The sequence below is a fragment of the Diadema setosum genome, chromosome 7 (genome assembly GCF_964275005.1).
Source record: "Diadema setosum chromosome 7, eeDiaSeto1, whole genome shotgun sequence".
NCBI lineage: Eukaryota > Metazoa > Echinodermata > Echinoidea > Diadematoida > Diadematidae > Diadema > Diadema setosum.
The window spans coordinates 16,854,979-16,880,822 of record NC_092691.1 but is presented as its reverse complement, the minus strand read 5'-3'; the positions used below and the strand labels follow the sequence as shown (position 1 = coordinate 16,880,822).

The following is a 25,844-nucleotide window of genomic DNA, read 5'->3' as shown; positions in this document are numbered from 1 at the left end:
CTCCATAAACATGGTTTGTAAGTATTTTGCTGTTGGTGTAGTACTGTATGTTGTATTTGCTCATAGCCATTCAACCAAGTCACATTGTGTCTGGGAGCTTGAGGAATTTGAAATGAGCAGTCATGCAGAACATTTTTTTTTTAAAGGCATGTCTACGAAGCACTTGTTGAAAAACACAGTGTTTTGAGAGGTTTGATGTGACATTGCATAATATCAGAGCATCAAACCTGTTTAAACACAGAACAACCCAGACTGAAAACTCGGTGTGAGATTGCAAACTATACTCATTCAAGCTTGAAGTCTCAAGTTTTGATACTCAAAATCATAACCCAGTTACCAAACATTACTCACATGTAGCATTTCAAGAAAACGAAGGGATATCGTTCATTCTTTATGCAGGATGATGAAGGATTGATTGAGCCATTGCTATTTTTAAATTTCATTCTCTAGACCAAATTTGGAAGGCTTGCCAGAGGGCTACCATCAAGGGCTTTCGTAGCATCCCGCCTCCCAAACCCTAGTGTCTGTGGTTTAGTGCATAAGGCCTGGCAGTCGTGTCTTTGGTTAAGATCACAAGCAGAGATGCACACATGAAAATTAATCATTCACACACACACACACACACACACACAAACACAAACACAAACACAAACACAAACACACACACACACACTCTCATATGCACAGTGTAATCCCCAGTGCTCTTTGTCCCAATATGATTATTGCCGGGTTCCTTGTATTTCATGAATTCTAGTACTTGTGTAAGACTGTCATAAATAGTATCATTCTAGTGTGCATGCTGCAAGTCATGCTGGTTTTGTGGCCAGTACTTCACTCTTTTAGGAATTTACCAGATGGATGTCATTGCCACAATGTAGTAATCCAGGGAAATGAGACATAAGTCACGCTAATCAAAAACAAATAATGCCCAAAATCTGAACGATGACAGCTTGCCTCATCTCACTTGGGTTTCCCTCTGGCATTATGACATCAACACACAATTCAACTATTTATTTTTGCCCTTGACTAACACTCTTCATTGTTGTGTTGTTGTTTTTAATGGCATAATCCAGGCTAAAGATGGACTGTGAAAAATTAGCTCAGGAGAAAACTGAAATGCAGAGGCATTATGTTATGGTAAGTTTGCTGCATTGTAATGTTTGTATATCAATTTGTGTGTGTTCTAAAAACTCCTGGTATAGAAAGAAGCAAGTCTCATGCTTTTACATGTAACTTTGCTGCCTGTTGATACTTAGTAGTAAAGTAAACAAAATATTTGTGCATTTTATCAAGGGACTGGTTTCGTGTAGTATGTAATAGGGAATATGCTAAAAATATAACCCCACAAAACATTTTTTTTTTTTTTTTTTTTAAACAAAAAGAAATAAGTTCGTGCATTTCTGGGAGAAAAAAAATATAATGTCTGAGAGTGGTACAGTATCAATGTTGCTAACATTTAGTAAAACAACACTTCTGTCCCAACTGTGAATGTTATCCATATGCACACTATATGTTGTTTAAAAGGTATTCCTGAGGAGTTTTTATGCCTCTGCCACGAAGTGTCGCCAGAGGCATAATGTTTTTGGGCTGCCCATCCGTCCATTCGTCCATCCATCATCCGTCCATTTGTCCTTCTCTTTGTAATGAATTCTGTGGACAGCGTATTTTAGCTCAAAAACTGTTTGAGGTATCATAATGAAACTTGGCATAGTATGAGTGGACGAAGTTGTGCCTAGTATCATTGGGTGCTCCATCCTCAAGGTCAGAGATCAAGGTCAAATTCTAAAAATTTCACAATTTCCCCATGTATATATGAAATGCTAAAACTTCACTGTTTTCCTCTATATCTTGGAAATGGTGCGAGGTATCTTCATGGAACTTAGTACATATACATGTACATGTACTGGGTTCAAGGGTCAGAGGTCAAGGTAAATTTCTCAATATGTTGGTATTTCCCCCATGTCTATGCAACACCTAAAGGTATTTCTTGATAGATGAAGATTCTCTGGGAAAGTTTTGGGCTTTGGGTTAAAAGGTCAAGTGACAGACCTAAGATTTCACTTTTTTGTCCATCGCAAAAAAAAAAAAAAAAAAAATGGCTCAAGGTATCATCATGAAATTTACTGTCTGACAGTTATACTTTGGGGATTTGGGGGGTCACAGGGTCAAAGGTCGGGTGCCAAAGATCAGGTGTCAAAGGTCAGTTTATATGCTAAAAGCCTACTACTTAAAGGGAAGGTAAACCCAAAGAACAATGTGGATTGAGTGAAAGCAGCAACATTAGTAGAACACATCAGTGAAAGTTTGAGGAAAATCGGACAATCGATGCAAAAGTTATGAATTTTTAAAGTTTTGGTGTTGGAACCGCTGGATGAGGAGACTACTAGAGGATATGACGTATGAGTGGACAACAATACAAAGAAAATATAAAGGAAATTCAACAAAAATTCACTTTTCTAGAATTATGAAAAAACAATGGACCAACCGCTTTCAGAAAGCAGGGGGAATAATTGCTACCCTTAACATATATCAATATCAAGTTGATGGAATTTGTAATTTTCATGAAAAATGGATTTTTGCAGAATTTTCTTTATATTTTCTTGGTATTGTTGTCCACTCGTACTTCATAACCTCTAGTAGTCTCCTCATCCAGCGGTTCCAACATCAAAACTTTAAAAATTCATAACTTTTGCATCGATTGTCCGATTTTCTTCAAACTTTCACTGATGTGTTCTACTAATGTTGCTGCTTTCACTCAATCCACATTGTTCTTGGGGTTTATCTTCCCTTTAATGCTGAACTCAGTACCTTGGAGATTACTCAACACCTTGGAGATTACTCAACATGTAAACTAAATAAAACTATGTACAACATGTACGTGCATTACCGACCACAATGATTCTGTAGGGAAAGAGTTTGGTCATGGGGTCAAAGGTCAAGTGGAAATGATCAAATCTCTAAATACCGGTTCTCTTAAAGAATTAAGCCATCTATCCATCCATCCATCCAAATTAAACCTAGTACATGTACAAGGAATGTAAACACTCAACACATTTGTTCCAAACAAATTTTATTTTTGACCAATTATGTGAAACTTTTGTCTCACATTGTCAAGATGTACTCTTAGAGCTACTGGGAGAACCATGCATTGTGGTGGAGGCATACCAGTTGCCATAGCGACATTTTTAGTTGTTTTTTTTTCCCTGTGCTCACATAATGTACATCTCTGATGGCACCGTGTGGAAGGAAGGTTTAATCCCTGATACATTGTATTACAAATTTGTTTTAATGCCTGTTCATGTACAATATGAACAGCTGTACAGTGTCTTCTACAGGTCTGTGTGCACAGATATAATTCAACAGGTACACATGATCCAGAACAGAATGTGTACTTATGTACTCAGCCAGTATTCGTATTGCATGCTATTAAAAAAGTGCTGAAATATCATACATGTACAGTCCGACATCAATTATCCGTCCCTCTCTTATCTGGACTTCTCCATTATCCAGATGCCTCCAAGCAGTGAAAAAAAAGGTGATTTAAAACTTAAATCATAAACAATGAATTTCCTACAAAACTCTTGCAATTTTCCTATATTTCCCACAGAAACATGTTATGATTATTACAGTAAAATTTTTCAACTTCATGACTAAGAGTTTAAGTAGGCAAGCACAAAGTACAACTTTTGCAACTGTGTACAAGTACTACAAAGCTACCACTGGGTTGGGAGCTTACCTGTACTCATGCATGTACATAAACATTGTTTCTCCCTTATCTGGTCGTATCACTTACTACAATGGGTGCTGGTCCCAACATGGCTGGATAAAAGAGGTCGGACTGTAGGTACAGTCAAATCTGCGATAGTGGTCATCTCTGTAGAATGGCCAATCACCCCATAACAGCCACAAAAATGTCTCCCAACGAATAAAGCCACGCAATTGTTAACTTACAATGGCCATCTGTCTGAAAGCCCGGTCACACAGCGCTTTACGGCTTAGTCACGGCCAAAACCCGTCAAAAGTGGTCTCCCGTGAAGCAGATGATGTTGTTCACGTTGATGTCGAGTTCAAGACAAGCTACGGATGATTAAATAGACGTGGCAGGATGCGGGGAAAAATTGGAACGGCGTCAGAGGCGGCAAAGAGTTTCGAACTGCTCAAAATTTTAGCCCACGGACAACCACGGGCGGCACACGTGATAATCCGTGTTCCGGCAGTGATTAAAACTTGGGGAGATGCGGTAAGACGCGAAAGTTTAGCAGTCTGTCATGGGCAGAGCACGGTCATCGGACACGTGTTACGCGTTGGTATCACGGGAAATAGCACGTGTTTAGTGGCTTCGTGCTGACAAATGGATTTTTCCGCATACATACACGTGGCTGGACCTGGTTAGCCGTGCTTAGGCACTGCTTCAGCAGTGGAACAGCCGCCGATGGCCATACCAAAATTGACCAAAAATTACCACTTATGACCACGTCCACCAGATTTTCATAACTTTTTGTACGTGATTTAGATGTGGAGTGCTGTATGACCAGGGCTTAATGCAGCCAGCGGCCACCCAATTAATATCCCTTCAGCAGTTTAGATCCACATATAACGGCCAGTAATCTTACCATTGTAAGCACCAAGCTTCTTCATTTACATAAAACGTCTTCAATAAAATAAGACATAGCTACATAATGTATTCCCTACAAAAGAATATCCATCATAAAAGCCTTGAAAAGGGATCACAAACTTATAAAAACAAGCACTTAGTAAGCCCAAGTTGCAAACTCAACTAGCTGGTTCTTATGCTTGAGGGACACTACATTATAGTACACATTCAGAGTGCTAGCAATTGATACATTTACGTACAGCGACACAATGAATGGAAAATCCAGGTTATTGATTCATAACAATAAACATTATAGAACTTTCTGTTAGTGAAAAAAACTTATGCGAATTTTAGTGGTGAAATAATCAAGCAAAAAATATTTACAGATAGCTAATATTATTAATTAATGATTTTGGTGGCATATTGCAGTATATATTAATAAAGTCATATTAACTGGCCATAAAAATGAATAAACTTGTTTGATCATTTGTGCTAAAATCTTACCACGCTGAATTTCTTTTTACACTCTGGCCTAGGAAATTTCCCCATACACAGTACACAATACGGTACATGTAGTCAGTACACTATACGGTACATGTAGTCAGTACGCTTGCCTACTCCATGGTGTAAAACAAAAAAGCACATCCACCAGCTATTTACGTTAGTACTACAGTGTATATGCTTAAGTTGTTCATTTGATAACAAAGAACTCACATTTTATTTGATAAATACAGTTGTACATCACAAGTAAAAGCAGTCACAAAAGCAACACTGATGTATGTACTCATGATAGTATGCTTTACTGCAGTGCATACATACATTGTGTTGTTTACAACCTCTGGGTTACATTGTAATGATAATGCGAGTGATGCACTTGAGTGATGCTGTTAAATTCAAAATGGCCACCATGACTCTACAGAATGGTCATCTGTGTATAAAGGCCACATTTAAAGTTTCCCTAGAGTGGCCTTTCTGTACAGATTTGACTGCAAAGGAACTGTTGCAGTTCATTTATCAATTTTTCTGTAATAAAAAAAAAATAGATATGAAGGTACATTTAATCTTAATTTTTACATTTATAAGTAATTGAGATACAATGTGTTCATTTTCGTGAATGTTAAAGGAAAAGCGGCATCTATTTTGAAACTGTAAATGCAGTGATTGTTTCTTTATGTTGGAAATAAGAAGACCCTGTATCTTATTTGAATCAAATCACAGTTATGTTATTGTACCTACATGTAGTATGTCAGTCCAACACTGTTAAATATATGTAGGGTACATGTATTGTAAATGGTTAACTCTTACATATGTATGAGCTTGTTTCATACAGAACTGTTTCCTTTCCTTTATGTTTGTTTGTTTGTTTGTTTGTTTGTTTTTATATTATGTCATTGTTATCATGACTGTGTTGGCACAGTTTGCTTTTTGCCTGTTGAGAAGTGCAGTGACTCAATAAATGGTGAAATTATGTACTTTTTCACTGTGACTATCAATCTAAATCTAAATATCGTATTATAGCCAATGTATTCTTGTGAATATAGCCAATATACTGTAAAACGAGGAATGTTCGCGTGTATTTTAATTTTGCAAATTTTGCGAGTGCCAAGATTCACAAAATTAAAATGCACGCTAAAGTTCTTGTCTGCACTATATGCATTGAATGCCAATACTCTATAAAACCTATTTTGTGTAGAGTTAGGCTCCAATTCAGGAAAAATTCATGCCGCGAATACTGTATCATGTTTTACAGTATTTCATCTTGAGGTACTCTACTACAGTAACTACCTGACAATTCACCAGTTTTATTCTGAGGAGACAAATGAACATAAGTTTCATTAAACACTGAAAGTACTTCCTGGTTTCTTTATAATGTTCTTTCATCCCTGCTTGCTTATGATCTATTGATAAGGCAAGGTTTAAATGTATGGCGTTTCTGGAGTGAGTAATTTGAAAGTGTAGGCTCACCTATAGTCTATTTTGTGTAGAGTTCTTTCAAGTGTTTCCAGTCATTAAACAGCAGACAACTGCTCTCACAACATTCAGTCATTATTTAGAACAATACCTGCCCACTCTGGCCCATGGCAAAAGCTCATTAGCGGAGCTTAGTTTCTCTTTATTCTTTTATCTTGTAAATTCAGTGACATTATAGACCTCTGCCAGTCCTATCTTATCTATTCTTTGTTCTGGTTGTCTAGCTGTCTCATTGTCTCCTGTATCTTTTCCACAGTACTACGAGATGTCATATGGACTCAACGTTGAAATGCATAAACAGGTGAGATTCCATGGGACTGGGAAAGTGTACATTGTACATTTGTACATGTACCTTTACGTGGATGATCAGTATGAGGAGGAATACATTGTAAACATTTGGTAATTTGAAATTTCAAATCATCGCGGTATTAATCACTTTCCTCTGTTGTTTCAGTCTTGTTTTCGGCTTGACTTTTATGCTGGGTTATGTAAAAGTGTACCTTGGAAAATACATGTAAGATATCAATTATGAAATGTCTCAAAATAGTGAGTAGGACAAGGCAGTCCTGTCACTTAATTTTTGACTGTTGCGGTAAGCTATAAAACTTTATACTTGTGTGTTTCTTGTAGGTGCTTACAGCATTATAGGAACATTCATTTTGGTCATTCACTTCAATATGCTGTGTTTTATCTACTGAGATTTTGAATACTATGTTATGGATATTTGTAATAAGAGCATGTATGCATGTTTGTGACAGCCATTCTCTAAAATGTCGTGTAGTATTCAGTTCTTGTCCATCAATTGAATGTGGTTCATATCCAAAGACTACATGTTACACACCATAGGAACCTTTTCTCCTCATAGTTTATCATTATGTTAATGGCTACTTTGGTATCAAGTAGTTAAAAATCAGGTATGAAAAGAGAGCGATGAGCATATGATGTGGTAAGAGACAGCTTGCCGAAGCCAGAGTGATGAAGCGAAGCAACAAATCCACTTGGGACGCTGTGCAGTGGTTTCTCTCTTTTTCCACACACCTTCACCCGTCTCTACTCCTATTCCCTTTTCTACACATGAAAGTACTGCCTGCTTGTGCGCTTGACCTAGTGGCTTACCCCGGTAGGGTTGTTGACATCTCAGTGAGCACACCGCAAAGCTACCAGGGGGTACTTGTGTGGTTTCATTCCCACAATCCCTTGCATTGAGTCACTCGCCTGCTGGCTGATGGACTGCTGACATATGATATGTGAGGTGAAAATGATCAGGACTCTAACACTGCCTGTCTCAACTGCTTTGCCTGTATCAGCAGAACAACAATTGCAAACTATCCATACAATATCAGGGAAAAGGCACAAATAATTGAGATATATCACCACTTGAATGTCAGGAAACCTTCAAATGGGTGCAGCATCCTGTGGGCATTTCAAAATAGTGGTATAGGTCATGGGTTGTGACACAGGAAATATGAACAGAAACCAAATGCAAGAAACAAATTCAAGCCAGCTTTGCAGAATGCAATATTTGCATTGCCATTACAAAGTTGAATTATGAAGGGGAAAAAGTTCCTTATTTCTTCGTTTAACTTTATGACTTCTTTGCTTTGTAATGTAGGAACCAGATATTATTGTTGATAACCTGTTTATGATATTATGCTCACTTAAACAGGAAACACTTTTCTAAGTTGGCTTTCTCTTCTCCAAACACAATCCACTAATACTTTTCTTCTCTGGAATGATGTACACATTTTTTATTCTTTGTGTTTTTTTTTTTTTTTTTCATGTACAGTCAAACCTGCGGTAGAGGCCACATGTCTAAAGCGACCACTTGCTTACAGCAGCCACTGAAAAATCGCCCACTCAAAATTGCTGTATTATAGACCCTTTATATATAGTGGTCACCTGCCTAACACACCCAGCGGCCACTCATTTTCGTACTGAACTAGTTGCTACAGTGCCTGAGATGTGGCTTGCATATCAGCAGTCATTGTTTGGTGTCATGAATTTCATTTTGATAAGAGAATGCAATGACTCTTATGACAATGAACTATATATTTTTTTAATGCATATATGGTGTGTCTTCATACTCATGTTATTAAACTAATTGCTCTGTAGCACATTACAGGTTCTGTTGGTACAATATTGACTACCATTTTAGCCATCTGACCAGTTGCAGCCCTATTTCATTTTGACATATCATTTTTTTTTTTCATGTCTTTGCACTGATTAAGCTTCTCTGTGTATTTAGTGCTTAGGCAAAGTAAAAAAAAAAAGTGAACTCACTGTAGGCTTGGCTTCATCAGCTTTTTGTTGGGCCCCAGAGTTATAGGGAGTACCATGTAGGCCGTCTGACTAATCATCAGAGAGTTGTTATCCCTCTGGTAAACTTGTGTGGGTCTTGAACATGGATTAGTGGTCATCAATAGGGGATAACCACATCCATTTTTCACACTTCCTTTCTCTTCCCAACCCCCCTCCTCCAGCCTTCCTGTACCCCCCTTTCTCTCAGTAGGGTAAAAGTCATTGAAGTGCCCAAGCAGTAATTTGATAAGGCCCTTAGGTGTAACTTTTCCTACTCTCATGGTAGTTACTGGTGATAGTGGTAAGTAAACGGCATGGTTATAGCCAGTGAGGGTGCCTTTTCCTTTTATTCACACAACATGGGACATAAAAAGTTGTGGAGAGCCTTCCTACTATGCTGATTATTGTACACACAAAGACATTTATTATATAATCATTGATACAGATGTGACACAGAACACAGATGTGGGTTTTTGTCCAATCCTAGCACAACATGAAAAACAAAGATCTCTAGGAGAAACTACTATTAGTCATTTGCATCTGTCCGTCTATCATTTTTTTTAACAAGTACCAGGTATGTCAGTTTGTACTCTTGAGACTTTTTCCTCTTTTCCCGCATGATCCCTCCACTTGGTTTCATCAATCTTCATCCCCAGCCCCTAAAATTCAACAAATATTAGCATAGCAAATATTGCCAGTTCCACCTGAATATGGCTGTATTTCTTCTATTTGGCCAGTGAGGTAGAAAAAAAATATGACAGAATGAGGAAAAAGAGAGGGCAGCGAGGGAGAAAAAGAGCAAGAGAGGGAGGTGAAGCATCAGAGAGACGGACTTCAGTATGATGTGGTTTCTGTTAGCATGGCAGTATTTGAACAAGCAAATGGTGTTTGAGCAGCCGTGTTGCTTCTCTGGGTGGTTTGCAGAGTCAACAGTGGTTTTGGCCTGTACAGGGTTGTTCAGGCTAAAGCCACTCTGCGTGAACAAAGCTGTCTCACAACAAGCGCGGACACTCGAGAACGCGCTGTGTATTTTGGGTACCAATTGAAATGCAAGCATACATAGAGGGCTGGCTGCCCCACCCCGTCCTGTATGTGTGCCAAGCTGCGCAAGACACAATTATTGCCTACTGGATTTAGCTGTGCCAAAAGCTCTTGTTCTGTTTGCATTTCACAACAAGGCTGGGTAGGCGGGTCAGAGAATAACATTAGCAATAAATAACAGTTCTGAAGAAATCCAACTGTTCAATGATCTAATTGACCTAACAAAATTTAATCAAGACTGTTAAGAGAGCATGGACAATGGCCATAGTTTACTTGTTTGTTTTCCCAAATCTCCTTTGCAAATATGAATGGGTGAATAACAATATGTGCAAGTACAAGTGGTATGACATTTAGCATACCTGTCAATTTACCTATAAAAAGAGATTTTTTTTTTGTTGTTGTTGTTGTTTTTATGATTTTGTTGGTGATTGGTGATGATGTAATATAGTACAATAGTTCTCAACTCTTTCCTGGCTTTTCCTCAAGTACATATTGTGTGGTTATTATGGGCATGCATGTGTGTGTACCTTTTCATGTGTGTCAAATGAAAGCTGTACATACAGCATACATGCATAAGTTCCTGTGCTATATAAAAATAGATTTTGCCACTGCTATAGCCCTACACAGTGCAATTCAAGCTTCTTTAGCTGGTGGCACTGTAAACCTGATTATTAATGATATTAATGAGGTACAGATACAGAGTGTTTAAAGCATTCTACGGGTAGGCCTACTTGATATGTTCCCCAAAAAGGCTCCTGTTTAGCCAAAAAACAAAAAACAAAAACCAACTCATCCTGAATCTGCTAACCAAAAGATGATTTGTTTATACTTATAGAAACTCGCGTGTGCATACACAATGTACTATACAAGAGAGACCCCCCCCCCCGAAAAAAAAAAAATACCACGGTTATATTACCCTTTGACGTTGTCAGGCAACACCTCAAGGAATATTTACCTTGTGGTACTGAGTCAGAAGCCAATCATTATCAATTTCCTCATGTCTTTACCCATCCTAAAATGATGAAATATTTACACCCTCAACAGTGAATGCAATCCCTTTCTTTCATGTGTACACAAGTCTACAGATCATTGTTAGTCTGCAGATTTATCTTCTTATCATAGTGTGACATATCACCTAAGTAAAAAAAAAAAAAAAAGAGAGAGAGAAAAAAAAAAAAAACAGTAGGGTGTGAACATCAAAAGGGCTGCATCAAACTGGAAGGCTAGAGATGTGGTTGTTGCATGCCAGCATGTGTACCTTACCATTCACGTCTGTTAATGCAGCTCAACACTGCTCTCTTTACATACAATACAGTGTACACTGTAGATGACGTGACAAAACTGTCTGCTCTTTAATTTTTGGAGAGTGAAAAAAAGATAATCAAAGGATCTTGTTGTGAGGAAAAAGATTACATGTATGCAAAGTCAGGCAAGTAGAAACAGATAATTTTGAATTTTATCAACTTCGCATTTTTATTGCGTGCCATCACTCCTTCATGACTGAGATAGAATAACAAAGATCAAGGAGACTTGAGTAGTCAGAGATGTATCGTTTATAATAGTCTAAGTTGCAAATAACTGTCACAAGTAAGTCTCCAAATGAATGATGAATTTGCTTCTCTCATTATTTTCCTTCTCCCAATACAGACAGAAATTGCCAAAAGGTTGAATGCCATCTGTGCTCAAATAATTCCCTTCTTATCACAAGAGGTAAGTTCATCCATGAGTTCCTGAAAGTTTCGTAATGTATAAATAAACATTTTCAACGGAGTTACAGTCATCCCCTCATATCATCCAGAATGATTTTGAAGAAATGAACAACACTAAAAATTAAAATTATATAGTAGACATATCTGAAATCAAATTTGACAACTCAAGTCACAGACAGTTTGATGCAAGATGACTTTAGACAGAATCTGAAAGATGTAGAGGGCCTTGAAGTGATATTTTGTGAACTACGGTGTACGTCAAGTAGCCATATAAAGTCGACTGCGTAGGGTGTTTTTTGACATTGGGTGCTTTGGTACAGGCATTGCTGGGCTGCAGGACAGAAAGTCCCTGGTCTGCTTCAGTCTAGCCTCAGAGGTGGCTTCAGCAATGCATCATTTGGATGCAGCTTACATCTGGGCCAGAGTATGTCTGCTTCAAAAACTGTGCCATGTTGGAACACCTTTTTTTTATATGTCAAAGTCAAAGTTTTATCATGTGTGGCTTCATTCACTGGATGTCCTAAACCACTCCATGTTTGAGATGGCTGTAGTGACTAGGTGAAAATTAAACCAGTTGTAAAGTGGAAGTGTCATCAAAATTAAATATAAGATATGAATGTGTTTTTATATGTTGACAAAACAGTGATATAAGTTTCATTGGCAGGTGCATATTTGATGCTACCCACAACCCTTCCATTAGTTAATGCAAAAAGATACTTGAAAATCACTAGTCTTCTGCAACCTCCTTCCACTGTGGAAGTTACAATAGTTTTAGCTCTATAGATTTGATGATGCAAAAAGCATACAAACAGAAACGCACTTCCAAACAATCAAAACATGCTAATGGAAGCTATTACATGATCAATTCATGGACTGAGGCTGTAAAGCTTGCTTGAGCAGAGTTTGTGATAACACATGGTCATGGCTGCATCAGTGCTTGTCACATCACCTCTTAACTAGTAGGGCCCTACATGTAGATACACCAAACCTGATGCAACTCCAGACTCGGGTTTGGTAGACAGGTTACGCATTTTGAAGTGGACCTAGCACTTGCTTTACCCTCCTTTCAGACTGGAGAGTTCCTGACATGACATATAATGTATGGACATTTAACAAGCTTTTATGTGTCTGAATCAAATGCTCTTATATTGATACATTGCATGGATACATTATGTAGTCTTATATCGAAAACATGGTAACTAGCACACAACATGCAAAGTCCATGCAAAGTTTGTATTGTGAAAGGGAGAGACTCGTACATGTACATGATTCATGAACTTCCCATGAAGCCTGACAGTGTACGAGGTCTGATGCTGCCATGCGATAAATGGATATCTGGATGTTGTGTCTGAATGCTCTCATATAAATCCATCCATATGTTTATCTGTGTCTGAATGAGATGGTATCCATGCAATGTCTCCATATGATGTATCAATATATCTTTGTGTCTGAAAGCAGCCTCATAGCCTTTGACACATGTGACAGAGGTTTAAAAAAAAACAAAAAAAACCTCCATGTTACAGTTGCATCAGCAAGATGATTATTAGAGGTCTCATCCCTTTTGATGTTATTTTTGAAAAGTGATTTCATTGTGATTACTTTCGTATTTGCTCAGTTCTTTTAAACTCAAATTTCCATAGGCATGTTCCTTTTTAGAGGAATTTTGCTTTTATTTACACAGACTTAATGTTTAACTTGTGCCTTTGATTATTGTAAAGCGACATTCCAAACCATTGTGTTACATGAATGTGGATCATGAATGAATGTAGTTCAGATAAGGATGTTTTGATCATGACAGGAAGGTTTTCACAAAGTTTCTATGCTTGAGTGATTTATCATCCATTTGAAAATGTACAGCTCAAACAGCACACTTCAAGTTTTAAATTAATCCTACATGGCTATTGAATAGTGCTTTAAAACATTGTTTACTTTATAAATTCAAAACAGTTGAAAAGAAATATGACTGTATGAGTATTTCACCCTTGGAAACAAGACATGAGGAAATGCAGTAATAGTACATCTGTGTGATAGAATGCCAAAACATAGTTTGATTTTTTTTTTTTTTTTTAGGTAATTACTAAAATACATCAGTGTTATTGCAAGTTGACAAATTCTACAGAGAGAAGTATTTTTTTACCATAAATTCCTTAAAGCTATTATTTGCTATTTTTTTGATATTGTAAAGCAAAACCCCTTCTAATCAGCACTTGTGTTTTTATGCTAATGATATATGTATCTGAACATTCATCTCTGTAGCATCAGCAACAAGTTGCTGCAGCTGTTGAGAGAGCCAAGCAGGTTACAATGACAGAACTGAATGCTATTATTGGGGTAAGTCTGGTCATTCCTACACCTTTTCTTAGCCGTTTAGAAAGTAATGAAAGTGCCACTATTGCGTGTGTCTGGCCCCATACATTGTACAAATACGTGCATGCATCTCTTTGATGCGGCAGCATACTTTGCGAGTAGCGAGCATTTTTTTTTCTTTTTTTTTTCAATGCACCACATTTCAGACATCTTGCAATTGGCTGGAAAACACAATATCTTTCTGCTTGAGCTGTTCCAATGTAGAAATGAGCTATCTGCTGCAGCCATTGGATGGGTGGTGGGTAGCCAGACACACTGAGGCAGATATTGTTGATATGATCATGTTGCCGTAGATTAGCAGCGATGCGCACCAGTGGGAAGCAGCCAGCCATGCAGGGAGACACCACAGTTCCCTTTCTTTGGTCTAACCTCCCCTTCTACTCCATCAGGCCCCCCCCCCCCCATCTTTATTTTTTTTTTTCTTTTTTACTCCAGCATCTACCCAGTGACTCCTTTGATAGCATCGGTTCCGCAGCGAAGCCCATGCTGTAGTGCATGCTTCATGAGCTCTGCCCATTTAACCGCAATGGTGGCAGCCATGCATGGACCACCGCCTTGCTCGGCTGCCCCCATGAAGTCAACAGTGCATTAGGCATCGAAAAACTGCCGAGGACAATTGCCCCTCAGATTAATTTCCAACTCTTTCATCTGTGCAAATTACGGTGCCGGAGTAAGAAGGCTGTGCCCCTTCGGTTTTCACGATGAGTTTGCCCATAGACAGATTGTCCTTCAATGAGTAGATCTACTGTTAGAGCAAATTACAATGGATAGTTTACATTATGTGAACACATTTTATATTTTTTATATTTTTTGGGGGTGGGTGTTGGATGGGGTGGGGGAATGGAGTAATTGCCTAGAGCAAATAATATATGGACTAGGCAGTGTTTGTTATGAAAGAAAATCAATATCATGATTACCTGCAAAGATTATGTCAATTGACTTGATTGTTGCAACACCTGCTTCTATTTATGCACATGGCATGATCTTATTATTTGTGTTGTTTCATTGCCAATCATGAGAAAAAATTCTGGTCCAGCTCCAAATGTGTTTGTATTTCATTTTCTGCCTGAACAGACATGTATGGATCCTCCCATTTCATTTTCTCCCCTATTCTCTCCCTATCTCCACAGCAACAGTCTGCCTTCCCACATTTCTCAGTAAGTATATTTATGCAAAGTTGTGTGCTATGATTTCAATTCTCAGGTGTCACCCATGTCTAAGAAGAAAGATGCCATATATTAAACTGCTATTTTTCCATTTGTCATCAATATCCTCTTTTTAAAAGGGAAGGCTTTTGTTTGTTAATCAACCTTCTGTAGTGTTGAGCATTTTCAGGTTTAAGAAAGAAATCATTTATTACGATAAAACTAACTGGGTGAATGGACCTAGGTTTACAAATGATCACAAAGATTTTTTTCTGATACGTGGTGCATATCTGGTATGTTTATCATATATATTGTGTGTGTGTGTGTGGGGGGGGGGTGGCTGTGTGTCTGGGTGTATTGCTGTCTGTTTGTTTGTTTGTCAGGCTACAAAAATTGTAGCTGGTTGGCTGGTTTTTGTCTAGTTCACACAATGGAAGCGAGACATAGGCATCATTTTTCCGTTGGTGGCGCGGGTGTCGTCAACAATTTGGTTTACTCTCTCTAAGTTACACCACAGGTACATCACCTAAAAATTCTGGTCAAGTGTGAATGTAGGTGTAGTCTGACAAGGTCAAAGGTCAAAAGGTACACACAGTGTTGTGGTGTACTCTCAATAACTTTCCACAAATTTGAGCTGTGACCAAACTCACACCACAGGTACATAACCGAAGGATGCCCGTCAGATTTGAATATGTGTGCAGTCTGACAAGGTCAAACATCAACATGTCAATGAACTTTCCCTACAGTATTGTGGTGTACTCTCAATAACTTTCCACAGCTTTGAGCTATGACCACTAAACTCACACACCAGTTACGTAATCTACAGATGCTAGTCAAGTTTGAATATGGGTTAAGTCTGACAAGTTCAAAGGTCAAATGGTCTGTGAACTTTACATGGTAAGCACTGTACGCATATTATTATTGTGGTGCACTGTCAATACTTTCCACAGTTAGAGTTATGACCACCAAATTGATACCACAGGTACATCACCTAAAGATGCTGGTCCAGTTCAAATATTGATGAATTCTGACAAGGTCAAATGTCAGTGGTTAATGAACTTTTCCAGATACTAAAGCACTGCACACCTAGTATTGTGGTGTACTCTCATTAACTTTTCACAGCTTTGAGCTATGGCCACCAAATCCACACAACAAGTACATGCCCTAAGGCAAAAAAAAAAAAAAAATTGTTGCATTGGCGTAACATGAGATTTTCAAATAGGGTCGGTCGGGCGTTTTTTTTTTTTTTGTTTTTTTTTTTTGTTTTTTTTTTTTTGTTTTTTTTTGCTACCTGCATTTTACGTGTAAAACTCGTGCTCAGCACAGTAAACAGTTACAACTGCTGCACCGAATGTGCTGTGTTCATCTATTCTACAAATCATTTATGAGGCCGATATTACTGGAATTATACCTCTTCACAGAATTTAAAGATGTTGAAGTCCCTATCCTGAATGTTTTCACTTCATATTTTACTATTTTGACTTAGATAAGATAGATGCAAATTGACCCATATGTACGATCTTTTCATCGCACACGGCGATCTTTATTACAGTCCCACATATACAGATTCGTGTAAGTTCTCCACACAAGAAACCTATGGCAAAACTATGCACAATACATCGCAGTCTGAATGCTACGTATACACTTAATAAATCTTGTTAGAGTACATGTCCGTGTTGGAAACAGATGACGTACTGATCAAGGAAGGCTTATGCGAGGCGCTAGATCTCTCCCTCGTACATCCGATATCCCCAGAGCCGTTTCCACTTCCGGGTTTGTGCGATCGCGATCGCAATCAACAAGATATTTGATATCGATAGCAAAAAAATAATAAAAAAATATGGGGTCGGCGGAATTTTTAGGGTCGGGCGGGTTACGCCAATGCAACAATTTTTTTTTTTGGCCTAAAGATGCCTGTCAAGTTTAAATATTTGTGAATTCTGACAAGGTCAAGGGTCAAAATGTCAATGAACTTTTCCTGATTTAAGGACCGTATATTTTGTGCTCTCAATACCTTTCTACAGCTTTGAGCTATGACCACAAAACTCACACCACAGGTACATCACTGAAAGATGAAGGTGAAGTTCAAATATTCATTAAGTCCGACAAGGTCAAAGGTCAACAGGTTAATGAACTTACATTGAAAAACCCTGTAATCACAATAATTATATACCAATAAACAGTATAACATATGTACATGTATATGGGTGGGCAAGACATCGCTTTGTGTATGCCTTAGGGTTTTTTTCCCCATGCTATGTGGTCACGTATTGTTGTATTCAAATTGTATTCAAAATGGCATAACTGTCGTGACATTCAAGTGCGTGGAAACCTCTAAAGCCAGCCTTGAGAAGGGCCTAACTTTAGAGTGCTCCAGGGCCTAATTGTCTCTGTTCATACTGAATTCAGAGGGATTCAGGAGCACTCCTGGAGCACTGTAAATGCCCCGTGTAAATTGGGTATAAGATGGTTTTACACACTGCTTGGTCTGGAGGATCAGCAACCATAATTGGAGCACTTGATGACATTTGGGTGACAATGTGTGTTCTATGACTTGTGACTTGTGGCTTGTAAATTGGAGAATGTTAACAGGTAGGTTGGGCATGTTCATGCTGAATACAAATCATAGGGCCTGCATGTGTAACTTGCTTTCATCTTCATCCCAATCCTCAGATTCAGTGCATGAAACTTTATACAATGTATCTGCCACATCAGTGTTTATTGTCTCATAGTGAAAAAAAAAATGATTATTTCTATTCATTCCTCAGTTGAGTCATGTGAACATCAATGACATGTTCTTACTAGTGACACTTCAATTTGATCATATATTTTATATGGCTTTCCCTGTTTTGGCATTACATCGCACAACCATGCATTGTAACTTCAATGCAATACTGGTATCCCGTAATAACATATGCTGTAATTCTTAGGAAATGCTTTTTGTGCTTGAGACAAACAGTGCCTTCAAAAAGTCCTTTTAAAAATGTTTTTAATTGTTAATCAGAATTGAGATTTGTGTGAACTTTGCATCTGAACACTTCAGAAGTTCCTTCTTTATTATTGAAGCAAAATAAGAATAGCAATTAACTGTATTGAGAGTTTGCAGTTACAGGCTGTTTAGTGTTTGCCACAATTTTTTTTTGGTAGTAATATTATATAACATTAATTTCAGTGTTTGTTTTTCATGCTGCATGTTTCTTATTTGGGTGTCATTCTTGTAACTACAATAAAGATATCCATAGTTTATTATTAAGTTATCAATCTGCAATTTCCTTTGCCAAAGAGGTAAAAGAAAAAACAAACAAAAACTGGTGGTCAGGTTGCTAGTCTCTTGATTATATGTCATGTATGACCAAGTATTTTTGGATTGTTTGTGGTTTTGTTTTCTGTTTACTATTCAGTGGTGTACAGATCTGTATGTCTCATTGGAGGTACTGTGTGCATTTACCCCATTCATATTGCATTAAGTCCCAGGCATTGTGCCAAGCTTGCTCTTGGCACAAGCACAGGGCACAAGTTCAGAACAAGCTTACATTTCATTCTCATTGGGAAAGAATATTATGATAGTAATGCTATGCCATGTACATAGTATTAAAGGGAAATCTATACAAGTTCATGTTGACACCCCATCAACATTGCATTTGAGTTTGATTTATACCACTGTATACATGAAAGCTGTAGAACTGTGCCATTCAATAACTTTCTTAGCTTTGTCTTTTATTTTCTTCATGAGGCTTTCTCAGCTTTATTTTCCTTTTTTTTTTTAACATTTGATTAAATATGGGGTAAAGTTTTACCTTGATACCACAATATCTCCCTCAATAGAAAATGAAGTTCTGATTAGGAAAAATTTTAAGGTGTGATTCCGACATCCAATGAAAAAATGGTTCCGTTGAGGAGATATGATCGAGAACGTGATTTGAGATAATAACATCATACTGATGCCATGGATGATTGATCACGTTGATACAGTAGGATGTACATTAGATTGATCGTCCTTAGGACATGATACATTGTACATAGATAACATATGTTGGAAGTTGATTGTCGAAAAACCTTTTGAGTTGACTTGTGCACAAGGACTGAGGAGAAATAAAGGAAAGAAAGGAAGTTTTCGCACGGATACAGTCGGTGATCGGTGATCATTCACGGAGCACCTGATAATACAGGTAACGGTTCTTGATAGGATCACAGACCTCTATTGAAGCCTGAAAGGATGTGTGTGTGTGTGTGTGTGTGTGTGTGTGTATATGTATGTCTGTTGTGTGTACATGTCTTCATGTTAAAGTGAGAGAAAGATATCATTTGGCACAACTGTGTATAGCTTGGGCAGAGGGAGACGGATGGCAGGCAAGTGGAAGGAAAGGGCAATCTGAGAAGCGGGTGATCACAAACCCAGCAGCAGCCTGAACATCCTCCAAAAAACTGCCATCAATATGTATGAGTGCTCAGTGTGGCATGCATGCTAGCTAGCTGGCTGCAGGGAAAGCCATATATACCACACTGTGCACTGGTGCAGAGCTGCCTCTGGAAACCAGATTATTATTATTATTATTAGGCCCCCTATTATTATTATTATAAGAGCGTCAGACAGACTTGAGCTAGAGGCCCTTGGTCTCTGGCAATTTCCATCCAACCAAATTCCCCCTCATCTGTCTCTCCTTCTTCTTCTTCCTCTCTCTCCCTCACACACACACACACACACGCACACACACACACACACTCTCTCTCTCTCTCTCTCTCTCTCCTTTCATCTTTGTAGAAGTGTACACTGTATGCAGCTTTTGTGTAATTGGAGCTCGGTAAGAGGGTTATATTATAGAAGGTTATATTTGCTTATCTAAAGAAAATTTTTAGTCTGATATGATCATCATTTCCTTTTCCACTTGATATAATTATATTTCAAATCAGTTCTTTATCTGGTAGCAACACTCAAAGGTCAATGTGATGAGCATCATATAAGAAGCAAGTGAATTAGCTGAAGCACTCAATGTGAAGGATACAACATCTTTGTTCGCAGGCTATTTGAATAATAGCCTTCTGGATAAAGACTTGTTTGACCAGTCATTTCTGAATGCTGCCATGCAGTGGTTTAATAATTAAAAATTTTTGATGGACCAAATATTAAAGCCAAGCTTTGTAATAACTGCAGGTGTAATGTTCATCATTGGTATGAAAAAAAAAAAAAAAAGGGGGGGGGGGGGTCTTGTGTACTGAATTTTCTCAGAGCGGCTGAGAAACAATAAGTAAAAAACTGTAAAATCAGAGTCTTTGACATGCAGTGTGATCCATGCTCTCTACTAATCCACAAACTTGATATAGTCGGTCACTCTGCACTATGGCTTGACATTAGCAGTAGCTTGGAGGCCCAGTGCCACTAGAAATAGATGAATTGCCTGCATAACTAAACTATTTGAGGTATCCTAATGAAAGCTGGCATATATGCATGTGAGTGGGGAGGAAGTTGTGCCTGCCAATTTTTTGGTGCACATGCTCATGGTCAGTGGTTAAAGGTCATGGTCAAATTCTTGAAATTTCACTCTTTCTCCCATATCTATGCAGTGCCTGAAGGCATTTTCTTGAAACTTAGTGTGTATTACCAGATAAAGATCTGTAGAGAAAGTTTTGAGCCATAGGGTCAAATGTCAAAGGTCAAGTGAAAATGTTGAAATTTTACTTTTTTCTCCATATCAGGGAAATGGCTCAAGGTATCTCCATTGATCTTAGTACATATGCATGTAATTATTGACAATGATTCTCTTTGGAATTTTGGGGTCATAGGGTCAAAGGTCAGGTTAGAATGCTAAAATTCTGATATTTAATGCAGGGATTACACTTTTTCTCCATACCTTGGAGATTACTCAGTGCACGAACTTAAACGAAGTAATGTACATGCATTACTGCGCAATGATTCTGAAGGGAAAGATTTGTTTGGGTCAAATGTCAAGTAAAAATGTTAACATGTCACAATTTTTCCCCATATTTTGAGAATAGCTGAAAGTATTGTCAGGAGAATGGATGTTACCAATTAGTGATTACTTGAAGAATTGTGGGCCAAGGGGTCTAAGGGCAAGGGTCAAAGGTCAAGTGAAAATGTTCAAATTCCTAGCCATCCATCCAAATGAAACCTAGTTCAAGGAAAGTAAACACTGAACTCATTTGTATTGAACATGTCATTTCAATTTTGTTTTAAAATGGGGAACTGTTGTCTCATATTATCAGGACATACCGGTACTCTAGACCTACTGGGAGAACCATTCAATGTGGCAGAGCATACCAGGCATCATAGCAACATTCATAGTTTGTTTTTGTATTGTTGCATTTTTATAAAAACCTGCAGTTTGTTGGTAATTGCTATGCTGGTTTAAGTGTGTAACTAATATCCAATAGAAGTAACACCACATTTCAGAGAATGTTGATTGTTAATATATGGCATTGGTAATAGCAACATGATTATTGATTTCGACATTGAAATAATTGTTGATGACTGTCACTGCTTTAATGAAAGTCTTGGGCACAATAATGAAATTGTGGTGGATAGTGTGCCGATAATTTTAATAAGCTTTTAAATGGTGTTTCAGTTTCGTATAGATGATAGTCGTAACAGCATGATATAATTCATCTTACCTCTCATACAAATGTGCAAAAATGGGGGGGGGGGGGGGGAAGAAATACACCGAGTATGAACCTTCATATATTGTACGGTGTAAATTATACTTACATTGTATGCTCTCTCAATAGAATCATAGTATCACAGAACTAGAATTGACTGATGTGTGAATCAAAGCAACCTTTTGCGGTCCAGCTTTATGATTTTCATGTGCTATTGACCTTAAAATTTGGTGTGAGATGTTGGTTGCTGTGTTCCTCCTTAATGTCTGCCTCAGTATGAGTAACCTTCCATGTGAGGAGGTATGTGTCACTGTTGAAATTTACATTGTACATGATCACTATGATTATCAGCAGGGTTTCTGATGTCATTGCACTGGATTTATGACTGTGTAATCGATTGGTCACCTTAAATAGGAGTGAGGGAAATGGAAGGTGATCGAGAAAAAACAAATGAAAAAAAAAATACTTGCAAAAAATATCAATCAGCATTGCACATAGAAGACTTCTTTGCTGATTGTTTCTTTTAAATCACTGTATACGCTGTTATTTTTGTGAGGGTTTAATTTTCATGAATTTCGTGAATCACAGTTGGATCGCGAATTGAACAACACGCGAAAATATCTCCATGCGCTTTGTTAATAGAGAATTAACGTAAGCGTTGGCGTCGATTCGCGAAAACAACATCTTGCGAAAATGTCTATGACCTGGTCATTCGCGAAAATATCTGTACACAAAAATAACAGCGTATGCAGAAGTACTTTAAAAACCCTGACACACCCACACACACACACACACACACACAATTAAAAAAAAAAAATGCAATGTGAGCATCTGCTCTTCCATTCTTATTAAGAGTAGTTTCTACAGACCTGTGTATCAAATTAATAATTCATTACCATATGACAACAGTATGTCCTGGAGTATATGAAGAGTTTGTTCGCAAAAACCGATAAGTCCATAGTTGCCAAATGGAGATATTTGAGATTAAAGGTCAAGAAAAATTAAGAGAATAATAAGAAAATTTTTGCTTCTTTTGACCATTACTTCAAAAATGTACCTTCATATATAGTGACCAATATATCATTTAAAAGGTATTATTTTGTACTTTCTGACAGAGACCGTACTTCAAAATCTTTAAAAATGGACTTATTGGTTTTTGCGAACAAACTCTTCATATTCAGTTGTGCAAAGATCTGTACAGAATTGCATGACGAGACATTGACTAAAAACAGTGTGTTTACCGTGCACCAATACTTTGAATATTATGTTTGAGCTATGCAAACGACTTGAAATAGATTGCTCGATCACCTAATTCTTTCCATGGAACGATCGCACTATCAATATTTTTTTCCAAATACGTCGTGAACGATAGCGATATGCAATGCACACCTACCTATACTTGGATCGATACCTCACTAACCATGGAATCTCAATATTATTTGTAAAAAGGTGCACATATAGCTAGGATTTGCACACATCGGTACCAGCGCTTACAGAGCAGAACTTGAAGGCAAGGAACACAATTGCCAAAATGTTATAAAGATACATGTATGATCTGATTTATCGAAATATGTATAATCTCTGAGGCTATCATAAGTGAATTATGGCTGTTTTTCATGTATTCTAGCTGTAATAAAATTTGATTTCCAGGGCATTGGTCCACTTTAATTGTATCTGGTTGTCAAAGCATACATATTAACAGTTTCTGATCAGAATGTGCAGTTTGATAAAACTACTTGTTTCAAAATGGGGGAGGGGGCAATACCACTGTTCAACAAAATAACAAATTTTTAAGTGTGAATGCATTGATTTCTTCCCACAGGGTCAAGCAATGCAGCACCCCCTTCCACATGCACATGCCCCGCCTGTACCAATCCCACCCCATCCTGCAGGCCTGCCTGGTGTGCCCAGTAGTATGCCATCAGGAATGTCTTCTGGTCTCTTGCAGCTAGGTATCATGGGCGGAGCACCACCACTCTCATCCAGCAAAGAGGATAAAGGTAGGGAGACCCATGGATCCATGACAAAATTCTCAATATCGACTTGGGCAAAAATCTGTTTTGAAAGATACCATATAAATGTTGCTCTAAATGGTTAGCTTTACCATAAATGAATGCTTGATAGTTTGATAGTATATTAACTCAGTCACCCCATTTGGGATATGTGAGTTCAAAATAAAAAACAATATACAAATATGGAAACAATGTATGTACAGAATGGCAATATTCAAATCAGCTTTGACAAAATTTAGTTCAAATTCACAATACAAAATTTGGTAACAAAATGTGATACTGTATATTGGTGTTTTACACAATATTTTTGTTTTTACAAATTATGCAAGTTGAGTGGTATTTGCAAGATTAACAACGTCGAAAATATTACCTCTCTCAACACAAATGTGTTGTAGTATATTGTCTCCAAGATTCGAAACCACTAGCTTTCCTCCTGAAAAGGGATAATAATCATTTCTCATTTGTGACTGTGGTTCTTGGTTGCAAATCAATTTACTCACCACATGACATTGCCTTGCAAGTCCCAATTAGCAAAATGTTAGGTTTTTATTTTCATGAATGTGATGTGCACGCATACCTTTCTCCATTTAGTACTATACTCCAAGATCACAAATTTATCCAATTGTGAAATTGTCTGGAAGTCTTGATTTATGAAGAATTACACTCGCTAAATATATGGTGTATATAGTATTGCATGGAAATGGATTTCATTTATCAAATTGATGTTTGTGAATAAATAAAAAAAATGATTCGTCCGTTGATATGATAACTGTTTTTGTTTTTTTGTATTTGCATGTTATGTGTTGTTTGATGTCTTTTTGCTCCAGCAAGGAGAAATGAAAGGAAATTTTCACAATGATATGTTGAGCGATTCGTGAAATTTTAAATTGCTTTAATGGCAATTGAAATCACTTACATCAATCAAATTGCATTCAAATGTAAGTTCAGAGGGGGAAAAAAAATTGTTGCATTTTAGATCAGTTTGTAAAGCATGACATTCAGAAGACACATGACAACATGTGTTTTTGACCTCCACCCACTATCTCAGACATAATTGATGATGCAGATCTCCTCTTTTATTCATTCGAAGGATTATACTCTCTAGGAAAAGATTTGTGTAGTTTGGTTTAGTCATGTATGCGCATGTCCTCCTGTTTCCAAACCAGTCAATAGTCCATTTACTTTTATCTGTATGAACATAGTGCTCTGTGTCATAACTAGGGTGTGTCAAGTAGGAATTCAGTTTTTCACCTTTGACATTTGTTGAATGGGGCTGAATGAATCGTAAGAAAGATTCAGAGCAGAGCAAAGAGTCAGAGATCATTGTCAGACTTCCAGTCTTTCATTGCTAATGTAATATCAATAGAATAAAAAATTGAGAGCATATATGATGTGAAAAATATCTGATCTAACAGATATAAAGCTAAATATGAGGAAGATTGGGTCATAGTTTTATAATCAAGTTCCCAACTTTCATTTGTAGTAAAATCATCTTAAATTTGAATAAACGTCTGGCAAGCTCATCAATTGGTATAAGGAATGTAAATGACACTTTCTGAGAGGATATTGAGCAAAATTCAGGGGTTTAATCTAAGAGAGTCATATGTCAGAAGGCTACAGTTCATATGAGAACTTTAGAAATGTTCAGTGTATATCTTATATAATGGCCAAAAAAAAATTCTTAATTGCATTCAAGATATGACACATCTTAATGAACATTTTAACAAAAGTGTTATGATATGTTATAATGAGATATGTACTAAACCACATATAGTGAAAAGAGTTTTAATGTCAAACCTTGGTCAGTAGTCTGAGCTTCATCAAAACGTCACTGGAGGGACATGCGCTAGTGGCAAGGCTATGAGAGTTCAGAATTTATTCTGATTTCAGATTATTTTACTCTGCATAAAACCCTCTTTCAGACCTTTTTTTTTTGGCAATTTAAATGGATTGAAATGTTCACAGTTTCATGCACTTCATGCTTTTTTTTTTCATTTCAGATTTCTTTTCTGCAAGTATCCTCACACCCCTGTAATACCAAATATAGTGATTGTGTGAGAAGTGGCAGCATCCTGTAGACTGTGGGCAGCAGTTC

General features: G+C 37.5%; 1 protein-coding gene across 2 annotated transcripts in view; it reads left to right on the top strand.

The window, feature by feature from the left end:
* Nucleotides 1–25,844, top strand: part of LOC140230920 (transducin-like enhancer protein 4) — a 90,348-nt gene that overhangs the window by 18,962 nt on the left and 45,542 nt on the right. For both annotated transcript variants that reach the window (XM_072311059.1, XM_072311060.1), the window contains exons 3-8: nucleotides 1,074–1,137; nucleotides 6,822–6,866; nucleotides 11,552–11,614; nucleotides 13,870–13,944; nucleotides 15,111–15,137; nucleotides 23,560–23,737. In XM_072311059.1, coding sequence (XP_072167160.1) covers nucleotides 1,074–1,137; nucleotides 6,822–6,866; nucleotides 11,552–11,614; nucleotides 13,870–13,944; nucleotides 15,111–15,137; nucleotides 23,560–23,737 — 452 coding nt within the window. The remainder of the gene's footprint in view (nucleotides 1–1,073; nucleotides 1,138–6,821; nucleotides 6,867–11,551; nucleotides 11,615–13,869; nucleotides 13,945–15,110; nucleotides 15,138–23,559; nucleotides 23,738–25,844) is intronic.